The sequence below is a fragment of the Bos grunniens genome, chromosome 4 (assembly GCF_055505025.1).
Source record: "Bos grunniens cultivar Pamir isolate PY7600 chromosome 4, Bosgru_T2T1.0, whole genome shotgun sequence".
NCBI lineage: Eukaryota > Metazoa > Chordata > Mammalia > Artiodactyla > Bovidae > Bos > Bos grunniens.
In genome coordinates, this window is record NC_141168.1 from 71,638,868 (window position 1) to 71,663,566 (window position 24,699).

General features: G+C 38.2%; 1 protein-coding gene and 1 non-coding gene across 7 annotated transcripts in view; both read right to left on the reverse strand.

The window, feature by feature from the left end:
* The window catches only part of BCAP29 (B cell receptor associated protein 29), a 51,386-nt gene that overhangs the window by 7,973 nt on the left and 18,714 nt on the right, over positions 1-24,699 (reverse strand). For all 6 annotated transcript variants that reach the window (XM_086396887.1, XM_086396885.1, XM_086396888.1 and 3 more), the window contains 2 exons: positions 22,088-22,196; positions 1,461-1,561 (listed from right to left, as the gene is read on the reverse strand). In XM_086396887.1, the coding sequence (XP_086253013.1) occupies positions 1,461-1,561; positions 22,088-22,196 (210 nt within the window). The remainder of the gene's footprint in view (positions 1-1,460; positions 1,562-22,087; positions 22,197-24,699) is intronic.
* On the reverse strand, positions 19,043-19,172 carry LOC147374349 (small nucleolar RNA U109). The gene has a single exon (XR_015163298.1). It is a non-coding gene; the product is annotated as a small nucleolar RNA U109 (small nucleolar RNA).

Genomic DNA, 24,699 nt, shown 5'->3' on the forward strand with positions numbered 1-24,699 from the left:
ATGGAGGATCTTGAAGGATGCAAAGGAATAATTCTCATCTCATCAGGCCATGATGAAGCCAACAATTTCAGGACCTCTATTTTAGAGATGGGTAAAGGGTGGTCTTGCTGAAAATCTAACTGGTTTCTCCAGACCCTGTGAACTGAGCTTTGGGTGTCCTGGGTCTGGAGCACATAAGGTATCTATCTGTCTCTGGTTGTCCTATTGTCAAAGTAGGTTAGTTAAACATGCAACTCGGCTGGGAATAACAGATTGCCAATGTGCTTTGGACCTTCTCTTAACTGGCTCTAATCAAGGCCAGAGTGCCTGGAAAAGAGTAATTCATTATTTCAGTAAAATTTCAATAATGGTGATAATTATGGTAAAAGCTCTCATTCCTTGGGTGTTTACTGGCCAGGTACAATGCTAAGTGGCCTACACATTTTCTTTAATCCTCCCAACAAGCTGGTGAGCCAGGTGCTATTATTGTTCTGATTCTACAGATGAAGAGAAGTGAGCCCCAGAAGCGTGACATAAACTGCTTGGGATCACAAAGCTAGCATGAGAGTTAAGTTATTCCAGTTGTCCGACTCCAAGGCCTATGAGTAGAGTGCTTGCTTGTCTTGTACCAGGCACGTTGCTAGGCCTTGAAGATACAATGACCACTGACAAGCAGGGAAATGAGTCTTGGGACTAAGGTTTCTTGTACAGTGAAATAACTGTAAAGCTGTAATTGCTAAAAAGCATTGATTGAAGGCCACAAATGCTACCAAATTCTAAGGAAAAGCCCAACCTGAAAGCAGAAGAGCAGAGACAGTCCATTTTGGGAGGAACTAGGAAAGCCAGGATTGCCTCTGGAATGGGTGGGTCTTCCCAGTGGGCTGGCAAATCAATTCAGGTTATGACCTGGCAGCCCAAGAGGGAAGGAAGACAAGCCCATTCTATGGGTGAATGTAGGGAACTGGCTCTTGCTGAACTGAAGGGGAAGAGAAAGAAAATCATGGCCCCAACTTTGTAACTTCAATGACAAAATGGTTTTCTCTATTTCCATCTTTCAACTCAACTCTGGAGGAAAAACATATATTTGAATGCTTTTGGGTTTGTCTTAAGATGTTTAAAACAGCAGGACAGAAGAGTAGTGTGATGTAGGTCTTCGATTTTTGGTTGTATTTTGACATGCATATGGCAAACATTCCAAATGTCAAAACTAAATTATTTCAGGACCAGCCTTTTTTTCAATGTTGCTCAATTCTTTTGCTTAAAACATCACCGCAACTGTAAGATAGCATGCTGTAAATCTTTATGTCACGATTATCTTGCATATTGATGTCCCACTCTTAAGCCTCCAAGTAAAAATTGGCTTAATCATTTAGCAAAGTCAGAATTAAGAACACCTTGACTTGGGAAGGTGAACAGCCCAAATAATTTACTTAAGTAATTATTTTTTAAAAGCTGAGGCTCATAAAGTGGATGTCACCCACCTGAAGTTCTGAGTGTTCTCTCAGGAGCCGGTCGTACTCTTTTGAAAGTCTCTCTGATTGCATCTTCATTATCATCACGTCATTTTGTGCCTTAGAAAGGGCTAGAGAACATTGAATAGAATTAAAAAATCTTGAATTTGAAATTATTTCAAATTTATGGGAAAGTTGCAAAGAGAACTCCTTTGTAGCCTTTATTTGATATTGTATTCTCTCTGTACAAGCACAATTATTTTCTTGAACCATCTGAGATCAAATTACAGACTTCATGCCCCTTTACCCTTAGGAAATCACTGTGTATTTCCTAAGAACAAAGATATTCATAGTATAGTTACCAAATTTAGGAAATTTAACATCAATATAATACTTTTTATCTGATCTACCATCCATTTCCAATCTTCGCAACTGAACCACTTACGTCCTTTTTATCATTTTTTTCAGTTCTAGTCCAGATATCTAGTCCTATATTGAAGATTAGCATTAAGATGTCATATCTCTTTAATTTCCATTAATCTGGGATAATTCATTAGCTTTCCCCCTTGCCTTCTTCTCCCTACTCTTCAATGACACTGATATTTTGAAGAACACAGCTCCCTCTTTTTAATAGAATGTTTTCCATTTTGATTTTGCCTGATGTTCTCTGATTAAATTCAGATTATATCTCCCTCTTACATGCAAATATGACATAATGTTGAATGTATGTTGATGCTGAATGTATCTCAAGGTTATAACATCCAGAGGCCCATCTGCCTCTGTTTTTTCCATTTTTATAGTTATTTTCCTCCTGTAACTAAGAAGTGGTGAGACACTTAAGACTATGTAATGATACCACCTTATGGCAGAAAGCGAAGAGGAACATAAGAGCCTCTTGATGGAGGTGAAAGAGGAGTGAAAAAGCTGGCTTAAAACTCAACATTCAAAAAACTAAGATCATGGCATCTGGTCCCATCACTTCATGACAAATAGACGGGGAAAAAAATGGAAACAGTGACAAACTTTATTTTCGTGGGCTCCAAAATCACTCCAATCGGAAAGTGCTTGCTCCTTGGAAGAAAAGCTATGACAAACTTAGACAGTGTATTAAAAAGCAGAGACATCACTTTCCTGATAAAGGTCCGTATAGTCAAAGCTATGGTTTTTCCAACAGTCATGTATGGATGTGAGAGTTGGACCATAAAGAAGACTGAGTGCTGAAAAATTGATGCTTTTGAACTGTGGTGCTGGAGAAGACTCTTTAGAGTCCCCTGGACAGCAAGGAGATCAAACTAGTCAATCCTAAAGGAAATCAACCCTGAATATTCATTGGAAGGACTGATGCTGAAGCTCTAATACTCTGGCCAACTGACGCAAAGAGCTGACTCACTGCAAGACTCTGATGCTGAGAAAGATTGAGGGCAGGATAAGGGGGCGACAGAGGATGAAATGGTTGGATGGCATCATAGACTCAATGGAAACAAGTTTGAGAAACTCCAGAAGATAGTGAAGGACAGGGAAGCCTGGTGTGCTGCAGTCCATGGGGTTGGGACATGACTGAGTGACTGAACAACAAAACATCCTGCTTCTTGTCAAAATGTCAAGCTTATATTCAGCATCTACAGATCATTCTTTCCCAAAATCAATCTTTGTTATGATGATTGCAAAATAGTGATTTTCCAACTTCACCATTCAATCCAAATTTATCAGTCAGCACTGTAGTATAAAGAAGAGTCTTCCTTTCTTTCATATCCATCCATCCACCATCAGTATGAACTAAAAATAGATTCCTATTTTTAAAAATGATTTATAACTCATGAATATACTTCATTTCCCCCAGGTCTGGCCAGGGGGAACCCCTTTCAGGCTGGCATTTATGTCCTTTGACTATGCCCCCAACAGTTTCTGGCACAAGATGTTCCAGATTTACCCTAACCTTTCCCAGGTTCAGCCTGGACTCAAGCATTACCAAATACAACTTATCAGAAGGGTCTGCTTTTGAAAAAACTTGAGGGTGGGAAAAATATTTTATCATTTTTACTAAGAGATGGGCGACTCTATTTCCTTAAGAATGATCACTTTCTTATACAAAGTAGAAAAATATGGGGTGTATAAGTGGTGTTTAAAGACATTACTTCAACATGCAAGTCAACACTTTGTGTAGAAGCCAGTGAGCAAATGTGCAGAAGGGAAGAGTTGTGTAAGATGGACTGGAGAAATTCTGGGAATCCTGAACTAGCTCTACATACAATTCTGCACATGCAGCCTTCAGAAGTTCTACATTTGTAAATCTTTGAGGGTAGGATTTGAGGAAAGAAAGTGGGATTTATAAAACTTAAGTCACTTTTTTTGCAAAATGAAATTAAATTTTAGGTTCTCTTTATAAACAGTTTGATTGTCTTCCCTCCTGAAAAGCCATCATATGGGCATTTTTATATATAAATGTGTAAGTCACTATCAACTGAAGTACCTTTTGTATCAATACTTTCTTCACTATTTTGTCTAATTAAACTCTGCATTGTTCTACATCTGTGCTGTCCAATATGGAAGCCACTAGCTTTATATGGCTGTCGAGCACTTTATTTAAAAAATTTTTGTAATTGGAATACAATTGCTTCACAATGCTGTGTTACTTTCTGCTGTACAACACTGTATGAATTGGTTATATGTATACGTATACTCCTTCCCTCGTGAGCCTCTCTCTTACTCCCTCCATCCTACTTCTCTAGGTCATCACAGAGCACTGGGCTGAGTTCCCTGCGCAACACTTTAAATATGGCCAGTGCAACAGAAGAACTGGGTTTTAAATTAAATTTAAATTAAATTCTGATTTAAATAGCCATACATAACTAATGGCTGGTGATATTAGACAGCATAGCTTTATAATTTCCTCACATTACTTCTATAGATCCATAAATCTAAATTAGGTATTAAAAACTGAATTTGACAACTTTAATGTGTCACTTAGTAAAGAAAGGCATGGGTTGGATGTGGAAGAGAGATTTCTGGTAGTTAGATTTCATAAGGACCCATAGCCACAACATAAACATAATGCGTTAGTTTTCAATTTGGGCATAAGGCATTTCCTAGAAGACACTCGTGGAGAAGGCAATGGCAGCCCACTCCAGTGCTCTTGCCTGGAAAATCCCATGGACGGAGGCGCCTGGTGGGCTGCAGTCCATGGGATGGCTAAGAGTTGGATGCAACTGAGTGACTTCACTTTCACTTTTCACTTGCATGCACTGGAGAAGGAAATAGCAACCCACTCCAGTGTTCTTGCCTGGAGAATCCCAGGATCGGAGGAGCCTGGTGGGCTGCCATCTATGGGGTCGCACAGAGTTGGACACAACTGAAGCGACTTAGCAGCAGCAGCAGCAGCAGCAGAAGATACTCGAAAAAACAGAGCATGGTGTCATCTTCAGGACCTTCCTTACTAAAAATGTTTAAGAGTCTTGACTTGGGTATATAAAAAGCAAAGAAGATTCTACAACTTAGTAATATCTGAGTAGTCTGTAATAGTGGTTTTAAAAATGTTGATCAGGAGCTCGTCTGAACAGTTCTTAATGTTAAAAATGACTTATATTTAAATTTCTGACATGAATAAATTAATTAGGAGATTTAATAAATCATATATCAACTCATTAAAAAATACTATTACAACTTTCTTATTAAAAGATGCTATTTTCTTATGAATTGTTAGGACAAAGAATGAATCAGGTGACCCTACGAATCTGTCAGAAAAGCTAGAAACCATGTGTATAGCCTATCCAGAAGTTTCTTCTGATTATGAAGAAAGTACAAAGATATAACAAAACAACTGCAGGCAAATCCTGTTTTTCTAGCACTTATCAAGTCAAGGCATGAACTGTGTTTCTTAATTTTGTATTTCAGTGGATATTACTAAACCTAATGATTACTAGCTTACTGATTTACTCCAATTAGGAGAGGCTGTTACTGTCTAAGAGTCTTCTGGACTGTTTCCCAGTACTTTCTTTACCTCTCATTTTATAAAAACTACAATATTCTGTTTTGGTTGTCTTCTACCTCCTTCTGGAACTGCCTTTATGACTAAGCAATTACATAAAGTTGTTATCTGACATTTGAATATGCTTCTTGTTTTATTTCAAACCATGTTATTTTGGAAACAGCATATATAAGGAAGACATCAGACAAGGAGGCTTGAGGTGATACATCTAAGTCACTATTTCAATTTTCCCATCTGCCAAACTGAGCTATCACTTTCCAGTAGTGGTATGGAAATATTGAGATATTTCATGAGATTACTGGACAGGTTCAGTTATGCTCACTGGGAACTTTCAGAGGCACAAATCACTAATATAAAGAAAACTCCAATTAATATTACAGTGACATGTAGTAAGCCAAAATGTTTGTGTAAAACGACATGTAAGCAGGCCAAAAACATCTGTGGTTTTCCATATGCCAAACATACATTTATTGAGCTATTTGCACAGTGGGAAGTTGGTGAGACCGATGCGCTGTGTAAATGTATCATTATGATTTATATCTGAGATAACAGACAGTATCAACTAAACTCTGCCAGGAACATAAAAAAACATTTTTAGACCCATTGGCAAGGGAGCTCAAGTTGGCTGTGGTATACGAGGTATACTGCTACTGCTACTGCTAAGTCGCTTCAGTCGTGTCCGACTCTGTGTGACCCTACAGACGGCAGCCCACCAGGCTCCCCATCCCTGGGATTCCCCAGGCAAGAACACTGGAGTGGGTTGCCATTTCCTTCTCCAATGCATGAAAGTGAAAAGTGAAAGTGAAGTCGCTCAGTCGTGTCCGACTCTAGCGACCCCCTGGACTGCAGCCTACCAGGCTCCTCCGTCCATGGGATTTTCCAGGCAAGAGTACTGGAGTGGGGTGCCATTGCCTTCTCCGAAGGACTGCACTAGAGGAAAACTAATTTGAAAAGTGTTCATACATCTGCTTTTGATTTTTTTTCAGTCCACTTGGTTCTATTTTTGAGAACTCGAGAGTGACATACCAGACTATTCAGTATACTTAATCCTTATATGTACTGTTCCTTTACAGGGATCATCACTGGACCATTAATCTACAGTAATAATTTCAAAATTCTTGGAAAGGACACACAAACATCTGTTAAGTAAGGGATGTAAGTTGTGGTTTTAATTATATTATGCTTGTTTTTGTATGTGACTATCTTGTCAGGTACATGTAGGTAAGGTCCGTTTTATTTTTTACTTGAAACATTACCTACTTTCTTTTAACCGCACACCCATATGTTGATAAGGTGTGTTGGTTCTACTTCCTTTATCTCTCTCCATTCTATCCACTTCGCTCAGTCACTATTACCACTCTCTTTTTCTCTACTGAAATGGATTCCTCACCTTGTTTCTTGGCTACTCTAGTTCATTGTCCACAGTGATGTCAAAGAGACTGCTCGCTCCTATGCCTAAAAACCCCACAACAGTGCCCCTCAGATGTAACACGTAAACATGGCTCACAAGACCCTTTATGATGGATCTGAGACCTACTTTTCAACTTGTATCACTGCCTCCATCTTATTTTACAGTCCAGTCACAGTGAGTTCCTTGTAGTATTTCAGAAAGTACTACTCTTTCAGTTACATGCTGCTCATTTTCTTAAAACACCCTTGCTCATCTCCTTTAACCTCCTTGCCTGACTCATTCTCTCCTACTTCATCTGGCTAATTAATATTTATCCTTTAAAATGTCAAGAAATTATTCTTGATCTCTTCTGTTGGTTTCTATTTCACCTTGAGCTTAATTTTATCACTTACGCTGAAATGTAACTATATCCCTGGGCTTCCCTGGTGGCTCAGTGGTAAAGAATCTGCCTGCAATGCTGGAGATGTGGGTTTGATCCCTGGGTCAGGAAGAACCCCCTGGAGAAGAAAATGACAACCCATTCCAGTATTCTTGCCTGGAGAATCCCATAAACTGAGGAGCCTGGCGGGCTACAGTTCATGGAGTTGCAAAGAGTTGGACACGACTTACCAACTCAACAACAACCACAAACTATGTCCCCAGCAGATTGCTGACTACTCAAGAAACAAAGTTGGACTTCCCTGGTGGTCCAGTGGTTAAGAATCTGCCTGCCAACATAGGGTATATGGCTTCGATCCCTGGCCCCAGGAAGATTCCACATGCCACAGAGCAACTAATAAGCCTGTGAGCTGCAACTACTGAGCTCATGTGCCACTACTGAACCCCTGCACCCTAGAGACCACGTTCCACAACAAGAGAGCAGCCCTGCTTGCCACAACTAGAGAAAGCCCGAGTGCAGCAACAAAGACCAGGGTAGCCAAACATGTTTTTAAAAACTAAAAGAAAAAAAAATGAAGGTGTGTCTTATCCTTCTATTCTGAGCACCCAGCACTGTGCCTAGCGTTTGTTGGGTATTTAAAATATGTTCCTTGAAGGAATTAAAGAGCAGACAAATGAAAAGTCTAAGCTTTAAGCATGTGAAAAATCCACTTGTGTGGAATCAGTTCAGTTTTGAAAATATAATAAATGTCAGGTAAACAATGGAGGACCATTTTAATCACTTGATAGGAATCCTGGTTTCAACTAAACCCAATTATATCTTTAATGAAAAAAAATTCAGGCTAGCTGGAAATTCACAAAGCAAAAGGACCACTCATGGTATTTTGATAAAAATATAATTGTTACAAATATCTCATGCTAATTTAGAATTAAAAACCAAAAGCAAATACTATCACAGAATTGAGTTAAGAAAAAAACAAAATCAGAAAATACTTATTTTAGTAATGGGGCAAGATATATACAAGCCTGGAGTATCTTGTAGAGTTAGAATGATGTACTTAAGAAAAAGATAAAGCAAAAAAAAAAAAAAAAAAACAACCCCATGATGAGGAGGATACATCAAGGAGATACAGGAGTCAACTGAAGGAGTTCCCAATGACTAAAGCTGAAAAAAATGACCTGAACAACAAAACAAGTAGTATTAAATTATAATCTGAAGTACAAAGTGGATATCCATGAGTTTTTCTGATATAAATAAATATAAATAAATCCATTCTATCCACTTTACTCAGTCACTATTACCACTCTCTTCATCTCTACTGAAATGGATTCCTCACCTTGTTTCTTATTTCTTGGCTACTCTAGTTCACTGTCCACAGTGATGTCAAAGAGACTGCTCACTCCTATGCCTAAAAACTCCACAACAGTGCCCCGCAGAAGAGCATCAATCATTTATTCGGATACTCTGTCCTCAAGGAGATAGGGTATAACCCCCTACTTCTTAATCTTAGGCTATAAATAGCAATGACACCCCAGTAGCACACTGAGGGTCCAGATCTTACTTTCTACATACCACTCTTCACTTTAAGGCTCACTAATGAAATGGTTGATTCAAAGGATGGAGGAGGAAAAGTACAAGATAAGCTTGGAATACCAAAGTTATACCAGAATGGAAATGCTTACAGAATGGGGGCATGACAAAATGATAGGGAATCCAGCTTGAAAGGACTCCCATTGGCCAAATCTGAGACAATCTGAACTACAAAATAAAATCTACTGAATATATTAAATAGGCAAATCAATAAATAACTGTAGGAAAAATGAAAAAGCTCCTCCTTTAACAATAGAATGGCATTTAATAAACAGAGAAGGAATAAGGAAATTAGAAAATCACCACTTGGAAACTGTAAAAATAATAAGGAAAATATGAAGAGAGAGAAAAGGAGAGGGCCAATGTAAGATGTTATCATTTGGGTAACTGAGGGAGGGCTACAGGGCTTTTCTTGGTAGTATTTCTGTGTCTCTTCTGTGATTTGAATTTATCATGTCTGAATAAAAAGTTAAAAGGAAAAAAAAGTCTGCCGTGAAGCAGAACAGAGAAATGGGGCAGTAAGTGAAGGAATATGAGACAAAAGAGGTTTTTACTTTTATCTTTTGGGATAGGAGGTGTCAGAGGATGCCTGTAGGGTGATAGGAAGTGAGGAAGTAATTGCAGAAAACAAGAGCCCTTGAGAAGGATAACTGGGTTGAGAGTCACAGCAGTAGAAGAGGGACTAAAACTTGTAACCCAATAACATTCAGAGTTTGAGTCCAGTTGGGGAAGGATGGTAGTTTTGGTGGTAAGAGATGACTTTTTTTTAATTCTGAGTTCAATGAAGTAGGATGGATTTAGAAGTGAGATGAAAAGATCTAAAACAGTTTTGGAGAGTGAAAAAGTGAAGAATTTAGAGAAGTGCAATCAGACTGTAACGGTGTTTAGGGACCATCTGAATGCAGTGACTGTATATTTAAAACAAAAAGTTAGTTCTTTCAGCCATCTTGAGATGCTTGTGTGCAGGTACAAAGTAGATGGATAAGTAGACTATCACCAAGGCTCAGACCTTGAGAGACACAAGGGAAATAGACGATGGGGGTGGTGGGGGGAGGGGAGATTGGAGGAAAAAGGAGGTAAGTAGTTTGCAAGAGCCTAATTATGATGAACCTTGAAATCTAAATTGGATAAGGAGGGAAGAGAGAACATCAGTATTTGGGGGTGAGATTTGTTAGTATCTGTTAGCTACCAGGCCTGGAATACTGTGTGTGTGCTAGGGACAAAAAGTTGATTTAGATGTGGCCCTGCCTTCCCAGAGAAGGCAACGGCACCCCACTCCAGTACTCTTGCTTGGAAAATCCCATGGACGGAGGAGCCTGGCAGGCTTCAGTCCATGGGGTCGCTAAGAGTCGGACACAACTGAGACACTTCACTTTCACTTTTCATTTTCATGCATTGGAGAAGGAAATGGCAACCCACTCCAGTGTTCTTGCCTGGAGAATCCCAGGGACAGCGGAGCCTTGTGGGCTGCCACCTATGGGGTCACACAGAGTCGGACACGACTGAAGTGACTTAGCAGCAGCAGCAGCAGCTGCCTTCCCAGCACTTACAATCTAGTAAGAAACATAAAAAATGAAAAATAATTTCTACTGAGTACACTATTAAATATATATCCACACAGAACTATGGAGGTCCAGAAGGAGGCCATTCAACCCAGCTTGAAAGGAGGGAGTTTCAGGGAGGCTTTTTAGAGGTGGTGACAGGGAAGCTGAAGGATGAGGGCAGTAGAGGCAGACAGACCTGCAGTCCGAAGGGTCAAAGGAGAAAAATGATGAAACACCACTGTTAGGACAACTACATGCTCCCATACTTAATAGAGTTCAGTTCAGTTCAGTTCAGTTCAGTCGCTCAGTCGCGTCCAACCTTTGCGACCCCATGAACTGCAGCACGCCAGGTCTCCCTAAAATTAGGACTGGACAAGGGTGGGGCTAGCAAAACTGGAGATAATGCTGGGGGCAGATCACAGAAGACCACGTGTGCCTTCCTGAAGTGCTATTATAAAGGCAACAGGAACTAATACAGAGTTTTAAACACTGAAGATGCCAAATCAAATTGATGGTGTTGACACTCTAGTGGCAAAGTGAAGATGCCAAACTAACAAGAGTGACATGTTTTAGAAGACTGCTTGCTTCGCACGAGAAGGAGTAAGATATTTTTTGGAATGGAAACAAACGGGCAAAAATAATTATACTAAAGAGTAAACATTAATGAATAAAACCCAAAATAGCTCTATTTTTCATATGCAGAGAGGGGAAATGAATGATTTTGTGTGTGTTAGGTATCGTTAGCTATTTTTCTACCTATTGTTAGGTATACGGTGCCTGCCACTATCCTCTGGGGGACTATGAACATGAATGAGGTTTGTGGGTGAAGTGCTTTTGGGTTTTAGAAAAGACATGAATGTAAGGCATGATGATACTTATAAAGATTACTGGGACTCTGGACCAAGGAACCAATGAGCAGGCTTTATAATAAATAAAATCAGACCTATGTTATGCTGTTGGCAAAAGAAACAATAAATGCATAAAGACTTCTTTCATGAATCTTAAGTTAGGTTGCTAAGTAATATATTTAAGAAAATTTTGTCTCTGTTGCTTAGCAAAGAATAATTACAAATTATATAAATATGCTGGTTTTGCACTTGAAAATCAGGGTGTACGTTTTAGGCAAAGCACTGTGTGCTGCTGCTAAGTCACTTAAGTTGTGTCCGAGTCTGTGCGACCCCATAGACTGCAGCCCACCAGGCTCCCCCGTCCCCGGGATTTTCCAGGCAAGAACACTGGAGTGGGTTGCCATTTCCTTCTCCAGTGCATGAAAGTGAAAAGTGAAAGTGAAGTTGCTCAGTCATGTCTGACCCTTAGCATGGACTGCAGCCTACCAGGCTCCTCCGTCCATGGGATTTTCCAGGCAAGAGTACTGGAATGGGGTGCCATTGCCTTCTCCAAAGCACTGTGTAGGTATAGCTTATATATACTGCTTCGAGAGTATGTTTTATAAAGCAATTTCATGTGAAAGCAGAAGCAACACGCGAAATCTCTAATTTACAAATCATCATGTATGCAGAACTGAAGGAATCAATTGACTCTGACTATAAAAAAAGAACTAGTTTTACTATATATAAGCAGACATAATTCCTTAAATTATCTAATCAACATTCATTTAACAAGTACTTAGGTGTACAGCAAATTTTATAATAATATTAAGGCAGAAATCAATCTCTTCAATAGCATCTCATTTATACTAAAAAAGGTATTCTTTATTTAAAGACCTTTAACAGGAGTCAGTAAGGGCCAGATTGCAAACATTTTTAGCTTTCTAGGCCATGCAGCGTCTGCCTAGTTTGCTTAACTCCACAGCCCAGAAAACATGTAAATGAATGAGCAGGGCTTTGTTCCAATAAAATTTAATTTCTAAAAATCAAGGCAGCAAGCTGGAGTTGACCCATGGGCCAGTTTGCTGATCCCTATACTAAAACACACTTTTAAGTCTTATCAGATTCTCTTAGATTATCAATTTATTCAAAAGAACTATAAAATAAAGTATCAGAACATGAGAGGAGAGGACTCAAATTACACTTGAAATTTTAAGAAACTGCCTAAGAAGTTCCCCATTTATCTATTTTGCTTATAGAAAGAACAAATACTATATAGATACAGGATGCTGCAATGAGATTTCGCTTTAGGAAGGAAAGGTTTTCTTCCTTTTTCAGCTCATTTTCTTGGCTGAATGCTTTCCATCCATTTCGAAAGTGTCTTTAGAGTTGTCCAGTTTAATTTCTGTACTGCACTCGGCAATTACACATAAACCTGAAACAAACTGATTCAATCAATATGTCTATCAACATATTCAGAGAATTATGCTTGATTATATTTTAATCATCTGAACATTCCATTATTTGGTATGCATCTAGCATTCTCTATTCTAGGTGTTTTTTTTTTTTGTAAACTAACTCATATGTTACACAGAGGAAGGAATAATTTGTAGTCACTTCATGTATATATGTTGGATCCATTCATCAAGGCTATAAGCTCTCCAGGGAAAAGAATATTTTCTCTTGCTGTAATGCCCCTTTGTAGAGCTAATGAAAGCTTTTCTTCAGGTAGCATCACTTATGCTTGCTGGCTTCCCGGGTAGTTAAGCTGGTAAAGAATCCACCTGCAATGCAGGGGACCCCACTTTGATTCCTGGGTCAGGAAGTTCCCCTGGAGAAGGGATAGGCTACTCACTCCAGTATTTTGGGGCTTCCCTGGTGGCTCAGATGGTAAAGAATCTGCCTGCATTGTGGGAGACCTGGGTTTGATCCCTGGATTGGGAAAATCCCCTGGAGGAGGGCACCATTCTAGTATTCTTGCTCGGAGAATCCCCATGGACAGAGGAGCCTGGTGAGCCAGAGTCCATGGGGCCACAAAGAGTCAAACATGACTGAGCAACTAAGCACAGCACACGTTGTCAATGCTATGAAAGTCATCCTTGAGTTTCTGTCTTCAGTTACTATTTTCCCTGGAGCTACTGGTCACTGTATAACAATTATATAGTTTATTTTACATGAAAAGGGCCTGGAAATAGATAAGCTCACAAAATGGAAAACATTACAACTGAATGGGAATGTGATGGGGAACCAAGTGGGAGAGTATATCACTATGACATATTTGTTCTAGGAAATAGTCCACAGCAAGAAAGTCTCCTTCTTCTGGTTTGATAATAATACTAACTGCATGTAGAGATAATATACAGTAAATGGCAATACACCCTTTATTTAAAAATTAAAAAACCAACCTAAGAGTTAAAAGCTGACTAAAGGGATGAGTCATATATTTGATTTAAATAAATGATGTATTGTTAATAACATATAGTCTATTGTCATATCCATCAAATAATCTATGCTATTTTTTTAAAATATGCACTTTGCTTCAAAGGAAAAGAAGGAGATATTAAAGAAGCAGAAATTTCCAGATAAGTAAGAACCATAAAAACATTTGATAAAAGGTTATAAAGCAAAAAACATAATACGACTAAACCTACCAATTTTTTAAAAAGCATTGCAAAATTAAAAATAAGATGGCGGCTTTGATATAAGTGCAAGTTAAAGATAGCTGAATTTACACCCACAAGAATTTGCAACTGTAAGATATGCTTAGTTTGGACTTCGAGAATTTATTTTTAGCTAGATAGATGGCTCAAATAGTTCCTTTGCAAGAAACTAGAAACCCCACAGTTTTAAATCTGTCTTATTCTTGTTTAAGACTCAAGAGGCAGAAACACAGGGTTACTGATATACAGAGTAGTAATTTTTCTATAATTTTCTCTTATCTTGATCTTCAATTTCTCTTGTAAAGCACTTCAACTATTTTTACTCTCTGGTCCCCATGTTAGTTATGACTTGTGTACTACTGGCTTTAGAGGATGATGATTTTTTTTTTTTAAAACTCAAACATGCTAAGGGTAGAGAAACTGGTCTGTAAAAGGAAATGCTAGAATGTTATTTCTTTTTAAGGTAAGCCATGGTGAAATGGAAGCCTTTATCCAGGAACAGAGTTGAGTAAACTAGTTGAGAGGTGAATAAAATAACTAGTTAATAAACTTGAAGTTTAAATAGGATTAGAAGATTCCGTTTCCTGATTCAAATCTAAGGTCCCCGTTATATGCTGCCAATACTTAGGTACACAGAATGGGCCTTTATACTCACAGTTTCTGTTCTATTTGTATAGACTTTGAGTAACGTTTAAAATTTGCTTTATCTCCAGCAATAGCACTCCTCTGATGGAGCCAAAGCAAAAGCAGTACCCAGCTGTGGATGTGACTGGTGATAGAAGCAAGTAAAGAGCAATACTGCATGGGAACCTGGAATGTCAGGTCCATGAATCAAGGCAAACTGGAAGTGGTCAAACAAGAGTTGGCAAGAGTGAATGTCGACATTCTAGGAATCAGCGAACTGAAATGGACTGGAATGGGTGATTTTAACTCAGATGACCATTATATCTACTACTGTGGGCAGGAATTCCTCAGAGGAAATGGAGTGGCCAACATGGTCAACAAAAGAGTCCGAAATGCAGTACTTGGATGCAATCTCAAAAACGACAGAATGATCTGTTCGTTTCCAAGGCAAGCTATTTAATATCACAGTAACCCAAGCCTATGCCCCAACCAGTAATGCTGAAGAAGCTGAAGTTGAACGGTTCTATGAAGACCTACAAGACCTTTTAGAACTAACACCCAAAAAAGATGTCCTTTTCATTATAGGGGACTGGAATGCAAAAGTAGGAAGTCAAGAAACACCTGGAGTAACAGGCAAATTTGGCCTTGGAATATGGAATGAAGCAGAGCAAAGACTAATAGAGTTTTGCCAAGAAAATGCACTGGTCATAACAAACACCCTCTTCCAATAACACAAGAGAAGACTCTATACATAGACATCACCAGATGGTCAACACCGAAATCAGATTGATTATATTCTTTGCAGCCAAAGATGGAGAAGTTCTATACAGTCAGCAAAAACAAGACCAGGAGCTGACTGTGGCTCAGACCATGAACTCCTTATTGCCAAATTCAGACTTAAATTGAAGAAAGTATTCAGGTATGACCTACATTAAATCCCTTATGATTATACAGTGGAAGTGAGAAATAGATTTAAGGGCCTAGATCTGATAGATAGAGTGCCTGATGAACTATGGAATGAGGTTCGTGACATTGTACAGGAGACAGGGATCAAGACCATTCCGATAGAAAAGAAATGCAAAAAAGCAAAACGGCTGTCTGGGGGGGGGGCTTACAAATAGCTGTGCAAAGAAGAGAAGCGAAAAGCAAAGGAGAAAAGGAGAGATATAAACATCTGAATGCAGTGTTCCAAAGATTACCAAGAAGAGATAAGAAAGCCTTCTTCAGCGATCAATGCAAAGAAATAGAGGAAAACAACAGAATGGGAAAGACTAGGGATCTCTTCAAGAAAATCAGAGATACCAAAGGAACATTTCATGCAAAGATGAGCTCAATAAAGGACAGAAATGGTATGGACCTAACAGAAGCAGAAGATATTAAGCAGAGATGGCAAGAATACACAGAAGAACTGTACAAAAAAGATCTTCACGACCCAGATAATCACAATGGTGTGATTATTCACCTAGAGCCAGACATCCTGGAATGTGAAGTCAAGTGGGCCTTAGAAAGCATCACTACGAACAAAGCTAGTGGAGGTGATGGAATTCCAGTTGAGCTATTCCAAATCCTGAAAGATGATGCTGTGAAAGTGCTGCACTCAATATGCCAGCAAATTTGGAAAACTCAGCAGTGGCCACAGGACTGGAAAAGGTCAGTTTTCATTCCAATCCCAAAGAAAGGCAATGCCAAAGAATGCTCAAACTACCGCACAATTGCACTCATCTCACACGCTAGTAAAGTAATGCTCAAAATTCTCCAAGCCAGGCTTCAGCAATATGTGAACCGTGAACTTCCTGATGTTCAAGCTGGTTTTAGAAAAGGCAGAGGAACCAGAGATCAAACTGCCAACATCCGCTGGATCACAGAAAAAGCAAGAGAGTTCCAGAAAAACATCTATTTCTGTTTTACTGACTATGCCAAAGCCTTTGACTGTGTGGATCACAATAAACTGTGGAAAATTCTGAAAGAGATGGGAATACCAGACCACCTGATCTGCCTCTTGAGAAATTTGTATGCAGGTCAGGAAGCAACAGTTAGAACTGGACATGGAACAACAGACTGGTTCCAAATAGGAAAAGGAGTACGTCAAGGCTGTATATTGTCACCCTGTTTATTTAACTTCTATGCAGAGTACATCATGAGAAACGCTGGACTGGAAGAAGCACAAGCTGGAATCAGGATTGCCTGGAGAAATATCAATAACCTCAGATATGCAGATGACACAACCCTTCTGGCAGAAAGTGAAGAGGAACTAAAAAGCCTCTTGATGAAAGTGAAAGTGGAGAGTGAAAAAGTTGGCTTAAAGCTCAACATTCAGAAAACGAAGATCATGGCATCCGGTCCCACCACTTCATGGGAAATAGACGGGGAAACAGTGGAAACAGTGTCAGACTTTATTTTTCAGACAGAGAAAGACCAATACTGTATTATTTCACTTTTATGTGCAATAAAAAAAGCAAACAAATGAACAAACATAACAAGATACAAAGTTATATACAGAGAGAAAAACAAGTGTTCGCCAGGGGTGAGGGTTGGGGAGGGGGAAGATAAGGAGAAGAAAGAAACAGGTGAGGAGATTAAGAAGTACAAATTTCCAGACTTCCCAGGTGGTCTAGTGGTTAAGACTCAGCCCTTCCACTGCAAGGGGCATAGGTCAGATCCCTGGTTGGGGAACTAGATCCTGCATCCTGCATTATAACAATAATAATAATAATAATAATAATAATAATAATAATGAGAAGCCTAGAAGAAACTTAAAAAAAGGAAGTACAAATTTTCAGTTGCAAAATAAATAAGCCACAGGTATGAAATGTACAGTGTGGGGGATACAGTCAATAATTATGTGTTATCTTTGTATGGTGACATGGTAATAAGACTTACTGTGGTGATCAGTTTGAAATGTTTAAAACATCACATCACTATGTTGTGTTAAAGGAACTAGTATAGTGCTATAAGTCAATTACACTTCAAAAACACACTCGTAGAAAGAGAGCAGAGTTGGGGGAGGGGGAATTAGAGGAAGGCAGTCAAAATGTGCCAACTTTCAGTTATAAGTTCTAGGGATGTAATGTACAACATGATTAATATAATTAACACTGGTGTATGTTAGTTTCCAAAGTTGTTAAGAGAGTAAATCCTAAGATTTACTCTCAACACAAGAAAATCTCAACACAAGAAAAAAAATTTTTTTCTATTCTTTAATTTTGTAATGAGATGAAGGATGTTCACTAAACATTGTGATAATCATTTCATGATGCATGTATCGATAAATCAAATTATTAAACTGTACACCTTAAACTTGCATGCATATGTGCTTAGTTGCTAAGTCATGTCTGACTCTTTGTGATCCTATGGACTGTAATCTGCCAGGCTCCTCTGTTCATGGAATTTCCCAGGCAAGAATACTGGAGTAGCCTGCCATTTCCTACTCCAGGGGATCTTCCCAACCCAGGGATCCTACTGGTGTCTCCTGCATCTCTTGCACTGGTAGGTGGATTCTCGACCACTGAATCACCTGGGAATCCCACACCTTAAACTTATACAGTGCCATTTGTCAACTATATTTCAATAAAACTAGAAGAAAAATAAACAAAAAAATTGCTTTATCCTCAGTAGGTTGCTTTTTAAGGACAGTTATTTTTTGGGCTCCAAAATCACTGCAGATGGTGACTGCAGCCATGAAATTAAAAGACGCTTACTCCTTGGAAGGAAAGTTATGACCAACCTAGATAGCATATTCAAAAGCAGAGACATTACTTTGCCAACAAAGGTTCGTCTAGTCAAGGCTATGGTTTTTCCTGTGGTCATGTATGGATGTGAGAGTTGGACTGTGAAGAAGGCTGAGCGCCGAAGAATTGATGCCTTTGAACTGTGGTGTTGGAGAAGACTCTTGAGAGTCCCTTGGACTGCAAGGAGATCCAACCAGTCCATTCTGAAGGAGATCAGCCCTGGGACTTCTTTGGAAGGAATGATGCTAAAGCTGAAACTGCAGTACTTTGTCCACTTCATGGGAAGAGTTGACTCATTGGAAAAGACTCTGATGCTGGGAGGGATTGGGGGCAGGAGGAGAAGGGGACGACAGAGGATGAGATGGCTGGATGGCATCACTGATTCAATGGACGTGAGTCTGGGTGAACTCCGGGAGTTGGTGATGGACAGGGAGGCCTGGTGTGCTGCGATTCATGGGGTTGCAAAGAGTCGGACACGACTGAGCGATTGAACTGAACTGAACTGATGTTCCATGTTAAATGATCTTACAATGAAGAAGTTATTTGAATGGGCTTCCCTGGTAGCTCAGCTGGTAAAGAATCCACTTGCAATGCAAGAGACCCTGGTTCTATTCCTGGGTCAGGAAGATATGCTAGAGAAGGGATAGGCTACCCTCTCCAGCATTCGTGGACTTCCCTGGTGGCTCAGCTAGTAAAGAATTCATCTGCAGTGTGGCAGATTCTTATATTCAACCTTACAATGAATGTTATTTGAATAGTTCCCCCCAAAATTGCTGATGGAAAGAAAAAGAAAGGAAGAAAAGGAAGAAAGAATAATGGCAGGGTCAAGGAATTTGCCTTAGTCACTTTTTTTTCCTTTTCCCTTTATGTAGGAGACATACACTAGTACTCAACTTCTAGTATTAGACTGCCAGTCCTGAGAACTTTCAATGTAGCATGCTATGGATATACTTCTGCTCCTAAAGGAATGAGGAAGAGACATTTTCATATACAACTCAATCACACTTAAAATCATTGCCTGGATGCATGCAATGACTGAATGATACGTATTTCTTCTAGTTTTAAGAATAAGTACTGAGAAGGTATTAAGAATAAATCCTGGGAAGCTCTCCTGGGAAGAATCTTTTGAAGTCAATCTCCTTGGATATCAGAAAGTTATCCGCTACATACAAGGTCTATTTTTATTGTGAGGGCTTGTGAACTTTGTAAATTCTTCAGAGCTTAAGTTCTCAATTTTCATGGCAGTGCCCTTTCCCAATTACTCCACACACTGGGACATCAGAGCTACCATTAAACAGATCATTAAAAATGACAGATCAGGTCCTTACACCCGACTAAGTTAGTCTTGAGTGTAAATTGGATGCTTGGAGACATGCACGCTCTCCGTTGGCTCACTAGGGTCATATGACTGCATTGGAGCACAGGTAATTTAATTAACTGGTGAAAAATCTGAGCTGGTGTTTAAAAACTGATGGAGATTTTGGCACTGCTGATAGAGTGAGTGCTCTTAACACCTGCTTTCAGAATAATACTTTCCCAATTTGGATTGAATCAGTTTAAATAGACATTTGTATCTGTGCTTCACTTCCACTAATATATTTGGAGAAAATGTTTCACCAAGATTAAAAGAAACACTAAGGGTAAGACCATGCATAAGAACAATATTCTATTTACCTCTTTTAAAAAATATACCACACTGCCTTTCTACTCAATTTTGAAATATAAGAGAACTTCCTGAAACATTTCTTAAGCACCATCAGTCTTAATACTCTCAATTTATAGAAATCTATGAATATTATTTGAATGGTACTATATACAAAGCATTGTGCTGCTGAACTCATCCATACCTTGAACTACTATTTCTTAGTCTTGTCTGAATGAATTTGACTAGTATAGGTCAAGAGAACACAGCCAGGGTTATACCTCCATTAGAAATGGAACTTGGATCTTCTCAAGGTCAGTAACAACGTTATCTAAAATAAAATGTGTTCATAAAATACTACACTCCTTGCAGAAACCAAACAGAACATACTCAAACAGGTAAAATCTGCTTTTACCTCAACCTTGATTCACTTTGAAAGTAGTTCTGCAGTCTACACTTTAAATAGGAAACTTGGAATCGCTTGTTATCAGATCATAAACAAAATGCCTATATTATAAAAGAGTTCATCTTCTCCAAACATCTGAATTGTCAAAGAAATATTGAGCTTCTTTATATTACTCAAAATAACACTGAGTTTAGAGTTATATATCAGACTTGTGAAGTTAAAACTCAAAATACATGAGTTGGATTTTTTAAAAATCAAAGGGAGAAAAAAACTAAGCTGGCCAGGGTTAAGAGAGGTAGCATGGCACACAACCTACTCTTGTCTGCCTTTTATTTCTGTCCTACTCTGCTTACAACTTAAGGAAAAGGATCCTTGGCAGATATTAAAAAAAGCAGGAATTTAAAATAATTTTTTAAACTAATTAAAGGTATTTTGGAAATAGTCCCTTGAATTCTTCAGAAGGATTACCAGCAATATTTTGTGTTGGGTAAAAAAAGAACACTATTTCTCTTTTGAAATGTCTGATTACTAAATTTATTTTCATACAAATGTTAAAACTTCGTGATAATGTTCCAAATTGTTTGGAACTGCAGAAGAGCCAAAAGTACAACTATGAGAAGATTTAGAATTTTGAGCTATACTATTCCAAACACACCATCTACCATTTTGTCTAGAAGAGTAAATTATTTTTTAACTTACTGCTTCTAAATGATTTTTTTTTTACTTTAAATAAGAAGTAGGAAAGTGACTATATACTTTATATCAGAAAAAATATCCTACCAATTTTTTTAAGCAATTAGCATTTATCTTCAGGCTTTCCATTTCAAATGCAAATACATCTTGATGAACTCAACTCTGTCCAAACAATATACATAATTAACAATAGCAAGATGTATTACAGAAACTTATACTGAGGCCTATTTTTTTTTAATCTAAACTTACAAATGGCATAAAGTATTTTTTATTCAATTACTGAATGTTTTCCAATTTATTTCCAACACAAAGCAGTGGAAGAGATCTGAAATTGGAGAAGGCCTATGCATTGATTACTATCTTGACTGTGCCTGAGAGGTTCCCAGTATCTGGACAACATCAAGGACTATCTGTCATAAGCTGGAATGTTGCTCAGGGGTCAAGCCATCAACTTTGAGGCAGTTTCTTAGATGACATCAGATTTAGAACTTTTCAGTGCTATGCAGCTGCAGGCAATAATAATTTGTTCCTCCTTGTCTAAGAAGATACTAAAACAACTGTTTTTCAAAAAAACAAAAAATGCAGAAGAAACAGCTGCCTTCAGGGAAATGGGAGTTGGGACTCCCTACCCCAAGTCCTTATTGCAATGTATTTTGGAATGAGACACTGAATTCTCTACTGACACCCCCCAGTCTGTAGCTTACTCTGTCCGTACCATTTCTTTCAAGGAACGTTTTTCTTATATCTGGCACGTAGAAAATATTAGGGCTTATCTCAAGCCCTAATATTATAACCTTATCTTATAACCAAAACTTTCCCCCTGTCATTGCTTCTTTTAGCAGCAATGTACTATGATGAAAAACTGTGATAATTTTCCAAATGTGTTTACAAGCAACTTTTCAGGAACACAGGTCTTTTGCTAAGGCAGGAACATTTGTATTTTCAACACAGATCTGAAACACCTACATGTTTGTCTGTAAAACAGAGCATGTTTCTCTTGGCTGAAACAATGTTTTATCTTCATATTTGAGCAGGAATTTGTAAATAGGTCACCCTTGGTATTTTAGCCAGAAGAACATGTAGCCACTGGTTTTGTTTTAGCAAAAGTAGTGAAGTTTAACAGCATAAAATATGATACTTCTACTTTTGTGCAGGCATATAACGTTACCATCTGAAGCCTTCTTTAATTCAGTTTTCAGTTTTTCTTTGTCTTCTTCTAGTTTTTTATTTTCTGCTTCCAAAATGTGTTCTTCTTCCTTGCCATAGTTTTTCAAGAGCTATCAGAAAAGAAAGTTATAGAAAGAAGTAGTCTTATATTGTAATAGCCAGACATATTTTTAGGAAAAAAGCTAAATAATGTATTTTAAATTATTGGCCTTTATTCTTTGTCCTTTTCAGTGCTTTATACTTTTTTACAATGTAAACTTTTGTTAACAGAAACTTGGGTTTTTGGTAAACACACACACACACACACACACACACACTCTTTCTTCTATGATTGAAACCTCTGACATGAAAATAACAAGAGTTTCTGGCTGGGCTACAATTAAAATTATATTTTCAAAAGTATTCAGATAAAACATACCTTTTCCTTAATATGTGATGTTAATCTAAGGGAAAAAAACAGTTCTGAGGGTAATATTACTTGGAAAGCCTTTATGTTCCAACTGCAGAGCGGTCTACTCAGACTAGGTTTATATTGATGATTTGTAAGAAAAGAACATGTTTTCAGGATAGAAATGGGTAAGTGGAGTATGACAGGGCCACCTCTATGCTTGGACAATTCTACCTAATTTACATTGAATGGTCTCCAAATTACTTTTATCCAGTTAATCTTTCATAATATTATTTGTATTTTCAAATCTATTCTGGCTTTTAAAGTGTTTGTTTTATGTTTGTAGCTTATCTTTTCTAGGCAAGAAAAATTAAGATCTGAATAGTAAAATATTTGACTAAAATAAAAACATCATGGGGTAAAAATTTCACAGCCTGGATGGAAATCATCAGTGTTAATAGAAGTAAGTAGCTGACATTAAAAAGAACATTTTAAGATGTTTAAAGATGTTAAATTAATGTTTGAAAAACAGAACATGTACATATTGACATGGGTTATTTGACTAAGTAAAAAGGCAGCAATTTGATACAGAAAACCTCAACAGTAAGAAAAAAAATTAACTCAGGACAATTTAAAATAGACATAGAAAAGAATTTCTACTGCAGGGTGATTCCTTTCCTAATGTAAACTGACATTAAAACACTGATATATTAAACAAAACAAAGTTCTACTTAGCACTGCTACTACTACATGCAAATATTGTACAATACTATGTAGTATTAGGAGTAAAAATATAACAGAAATACAATCTTTTGCTCTCAGGTAAACTCAGGCTTGAGGAGAAGGCAATTCAACCCACTCCAGTACTCTTGCCTGGAAAATCCCATGGACGGAGGAGCCTGGTAGGCTGTAGTCCATGGGGTCGACAGGAGTCAGACATGACTGAGCGACTTCACTTTCACTTTTCACTTTCATGCACTGGAGAAGGAAATGGCAACCCACTCCAGTATTCTTGCCTGGAGAATCCCAGGGATGGGAGAGCCTGGTGGGCTGCTGTCTATGGGGTCACACAGAGTCGGAGATGACTGAAGCGACTTAGCAAACTCAGGCTAGTGGAAATGATGAGATGAGCATAAATATTGCAGCACAAGATCAAATACAATACTGCTGTGCTACAACAGAGATCAGGCAGATCCAAAGGAGGAATTAAAACTCGAATGAATATATAATTCCAAGAATTTTAAGAGATAAAGAACTGAAGTACCTACTAAAACCGAACAAGTCTCATATCTTTAACATAAAAAAAAAACACATTTTTTTTTAAGAGCAGAGACTAGGGAAAAAAAATCCCTCTGAATTCTACAGGTCTGTTGACCACTTCAACACAATCCTTACTTTTACTTCACTTGAATTCATTTCGCACAGTCTTCAGTGATTATCCAAACTGGAAGAGAACCAATGAGTTACAGGAAAGCTTACACTGACTGCCTGAATTAATATGCCACTGACTTGGAAAAGTTGAATTTGGTGTTGGTCTTGTAAATAAGCTTTCACTAATGCACCTATAAATCTGTTCAACTTTATTATTGAATTATGTGTAACTTGATGCTGGAGAAAGACCAACAGCCCTGGAATCTGAAATTTTATAGCCACTAGCTATAGTAATGCACATGTAAACTGTCCTACCCACCTCACCCCACCTGCCTAAGTGGCTGCGAAAAAACAAGAAGTAAAGCTCCACCACTGTTGTTATTTTAAAGCAGTCATATATAAGTTAATTGGTCTTTCATAATTATTTCATTAACTGAGTATCATAGCAGAATGGGGTCCCATGCACCATCTGCAAGTCATTTCATGGGCTAGCATATGATTGAAGGGAACAAAACAATGTGGTTTAGAGTGTGGATTCTAGAGGCAGGCTGCCTGCCTGGATTCAAATCTTAGTTCTGTCTCTTATTAGTGGAATGATTTTATACAAGTCACTTAACCTTTCTGTGCCTCCATTTCTTCATCTATAAAATGCAAGTATTAACAGCACCAACCTCCTAGGGTGGTTGCAACAATTCAAAGAGTTAATACCTTACTGTGAAGCCTGTGAATACTGTGAGCTATTATTTATAAACTTGAGACCCAGAACAAATGTGGTGACTGGCCCCAGATCACAATGCTAATTAATTACTGGCAGATTTGGGACTGGCACCCAAATCTCTTGAACTTTAGGGTAA